Source organism: Humulus lupulus, chromosome 4 (genome assembly GCF_963169125.1).
Source record: "Humulus lupulus chromosome 4, drHumLupu1.1, whole genome shotgun sequence".
NCBI classification, from domain to species: Eukaryota; Viridiplantae; Streptophyta; class Magnoliopsida; order Rosales; family Cannabaceae; genus Humulus; species Humulus lupulus.
The window spans coordinates 237,371,358-237,375,405 of NC_084796.1; the positions used below are offsets into that span (position 1 = coordinate 237,371,358).

Consider the following 4,048-nt stretch of genomic DNA (forward strand, 5'->3'; position numbering starts at 1 on the left):
CATCATTTACAATACTAATTCCTCTCATTCAGGTTGGAGGCTGTAACTAATAAAATATTGCGTTATAGAAGGCGAAATGCAAGTGATAAATGTTGGCCGTGAAATAATTACTAGACACGTATGCTCTCTTTTATTTTAATACAAACAATTTCAAAAGAAAAATTGTTTATACGTCCTAAAATAGCTATTGATCTTCTCAAACTGTTTTCTCTCATCTCCACTAACAATCATTTCTTTCGAACAAATTCACCAATGTCCCAAAATTTATCCTTAATTCTAATCACATTCGAATCCAAATCCTTGTTATTCTAGTCCATTCTATCTCTCTAATACATGTGTTGATTCATGCTTTTTGAATCCATGTGTAAGAAATTCACCTCTAAAGTCTCCAATTTTCAGGACATTATTTGTGATCTTTTATGTTAGAGACGGTGGCATTGGGAATTTGGGTTTGATTGTGGGTGAGGAGGATGTCGAATTTGTATGGAGATTATAGTCAAAAGATTGATTATGTATTCAAAGTTGTGTTGATTGGAGATTCAGCTGTTGGAAAAACCCAACTGTTGGCTCGGTTCGCAAGGAACGAATTCAGCATCGATTCTAAGGCTACAATTGGGGTCGAATTCCAGACCAAAACTCTAATTATTGATCAAAAGACTGTCAAGGCACAAATTTGGGATACTGCTGGCCAAGAAAGGTGTGCTCTCTCAGTTTCTCTTTTCTTTTATCTTATGTTTGGTACATAAAAATGCTCTTCTTGTTTGCATGTATGTGTGAGATCTGATTTGGATTTTGGATAATAATGAATAGAAAATTAGTCATCTTTGATTTTGACATGACACAATGGATGACAGTAGGTTTGTATGTTGCACACACACAAAAAAAGAAAGAAAATAATATGCCTTATTGAGGCCTCTGAATTTTACAGCATGATTTTCCTTTTGGGATCAAACATTTGGTATTTTGTCACAAGATGGGAATACCCTTTTGCCTTTTCTGACATACCCATTAAATAAAAATGCAATTATCTACGGGCCAATCATTTTCATACCAAAGAGAATATCTTTGTAGATTGTGGAATTCCAAGGTGTATCTTTGAAAATTCTCATTAGTTATTATGCTGTTTGCATTTTATAAAATACATGCATGTGTGTTTCAGAGCACCCGGACAAATAAACATATTAACTACTATGTATCTATTGTGTCAATATAGATAAACTAACATTATATGCACATTTGTTAACCACCTTGAAGTTTACAATATGAAGATTTATAGATGCATTACATGAAGATACAAGATTTTAAGGCTTGTTTATCTTTTAAAGCTTGGTTAATGGTACTTAGGATCACAATTTTGTTGCTCACTTTAGGTATAGGGCAGTAACAAGTGCATACTACCGAGGGGCAGTAGGGGCAATGTTAGTGTATGACATGACAAAACGACAGTCGTTTGACCACATGGCGAGGTGGTTAGAGGAACTGAGGGGCCATGCAGACAAGAACATTGTGATCATGCTCATTGGTAACAAATGTGACTTGGGGAGTCTTAGAGCAGTGCCAACTGAGGATGCTCAAGAGTTTGCTCAAAGAGAGAACCTGTTCTTTATGGAGACATCAGCTCTCGAGTCCACTAACGTTGAAACTGCATTTTTGACAATCTTAACAGAGATATATAGGTTAATCAGCAAGAAAACTCTTACTGCCAGTGATGAGGTTGATTCCACTGGGACTTCTGGCCTTTTAAAGGGTACTAAAATCATTGTTCCACTTCAGGAAGAGGGTCCAAGGAAAGGCTGCTGCTTTTCCTCATAACTTGTTTAAGACTTTTTTTTTTTTTTTTAATTGTTTGTATTCTCAATTTTCAGAAATATTTTCCTTTAGGTTGTCTTGTTTCAGAGAAATGTAGTTCTTTGTAGAAAAAAGATGTTGGAGGAAGATGGATTACCATTTTTTTTATATGGTGTGAGCTTACACTATGTGCTCACTCGAAATTAATAACAAGGAAATTAACAAGAAGGAGGAGATCTCATATTCGAATATAAACTCTATCCTTTCGTTATCACTAGACTAATCTCGGTGGTTTGAAGATGCAATCTATCTTTAATGTTATTGTAGAAAAAAATTATCTTTTATCTTATCAAACTAATCTTCTAAATTTTAATAAATATAATTCATTTCAATAAATTCTTAGTTAAATAAATCAACTATGAATTATTTAACTAAAAATTGATAAATTCAATTTCAAAAGTTAAATATTAATTTATTTGAATCTTTAACCACTATGTATTCTATGAGTTATTATAATATTAGTTAGTCCTAATTACAAATTTCTCATTATCAATTGGTATAAGATTTCTTCTGTGTACTATTGAATATGAAGAGGTCAAATCTTGACCATCAAAACACAGTCTACTGTCGCCATATGTCTGTAATAGACTCCAAAAGTGGCCACAATAGAGCCTCAATGTCATAGTGTGATGATATATTGCTGCATATATTTGTCACAATTCTTTCATCGTTACATGATTTTTTTTTGCTACAAAAAAAAGTCGCAACAATAAGCATATCTTGCAGCTCCAAGTGATCCAAATATTGCTGCAAAATAATTTTCAAACCGACACATACTGCAATGACATTATATGAATATGTTGCTGCAATGAGTTGTAAAATATTTTTATATATAAAAAATGTGTAAATAATATATTTTTTTGTTTTAAACAGTTTTTTTTATTAATTTTAATAGAATATTCTAAATATTTAATGTAATATACTTTTAAAATAAATTAACAATAAATATTTATTAATTATATTAATATAAATTTAAATGTTATATAAAATATCATTATTATAATAATATTTATAACATTTGCATTTATATTAATATAATTATTAATTATTAATATAAATTCAAATATTATAAAATATCATTAATAGTATGTAACACAAAAATTGATATTTAATAATTATATTAATATAAATTAAAATGTTATAAATGTTATTATAATATACTATCATACTAGTTTTTATAAAAAATTTCTAAAATAAATATTTAGTAATTATATTAATATAAATTTAAATATTATAAAATATCATTATTATAATAATATTTAATACAAAACTAGATATTTAATAATTATATTAATATAATTTCATACATGTTATAAAATATTATTATTACAATAATATATAGTAAATAATAAATACATCATATATAAGTGTCATATATGTACAAATAGTACGAGTGTGTAACTAAATAAAAAATTAGAATAACATTTATCTTCAATCAAGAATAAATAAATTTCTTCTTCAATCATTGGTGTATGATTTGAATAATATCATGAATGTTTTGTACCTTAAATATGATAGTTTGTAATCTAAAATGTTATCATATTTTTTTATTAAAAAACTATAACAATGTTTTGGTTTAATTTTTCTTTTAATATGTTTATATCATTCTTTTATATATAATATTGTTAACATATTTATTTAAAATTTATATGAAAATCATAAAAATTTAATAAAAGTAATTAGTAAATTTTCTAAATAAAAACTAAACAAACATGCATTGTATGTTACTTGCACCTAGTTGTTAGAATTTTTTTTGAAATTTAAAAAAAATGTACTATTTTATTATTTAATACCCACTTTTGAATTGAGGTTTTTTTTAATAAAAAAATAAATAAAAATTTATTTAATTAATAATATTTTTATATTAAAATAATAGAATTACAAAATAAATTCATAATTTTTGTAAATTAACATACTAATTGTTTTAAAAATCCCAAATATTGTTATTGTGAAAAGAAAAAAAAAGTCCCAACTTAAGTCAATAGTGACATCATCATCATTCTCTTCCATAACTTCATTTGCAGGTTGTGGCATCCTAGCGTTGAGCATTTGCATAACTTCTTGAAAATGGTTGCTTTTGAGGGTTAGGATTCGAATAAACCTCGAGTGGGACTTGAGGATTTTGGTGTAGGTTCTAAAACTCTTGTGCATAAGATTGCATGACATCGATCATTTTTCCCACCATTTAGTGGAACATATC

The 4,048-nt window shown here is 27.6% G+C and overlaps 1 protein-coding gene across 1 annotated transcript; it reads left to right on the forward strand.

The window, feature by feature from the left end:
• The first annotated feature begins 299 nt into the window (after window positions 1-299).
• On the forward strand, window positions 300-2,029 carry LOC133829462 (ras-related protein RABA4d). Its single transcript, XM_062259191.1, has 2 exons — window positions 300-697; window positions 1,371-2,029. Exons 1-2 carry the CDS (start codon window positions 471-473, stop codon window positions 1,810-1,812), a joined length of 669 nt encoding a protein of 222 aa, XP_062115175.1. The 5' UTR covers window positions 300-470; the 3' UTR covers window positions 1,813-2,029.
• Window positions 2,030-4,048: the final 2,019 nt, after the last annotated feature.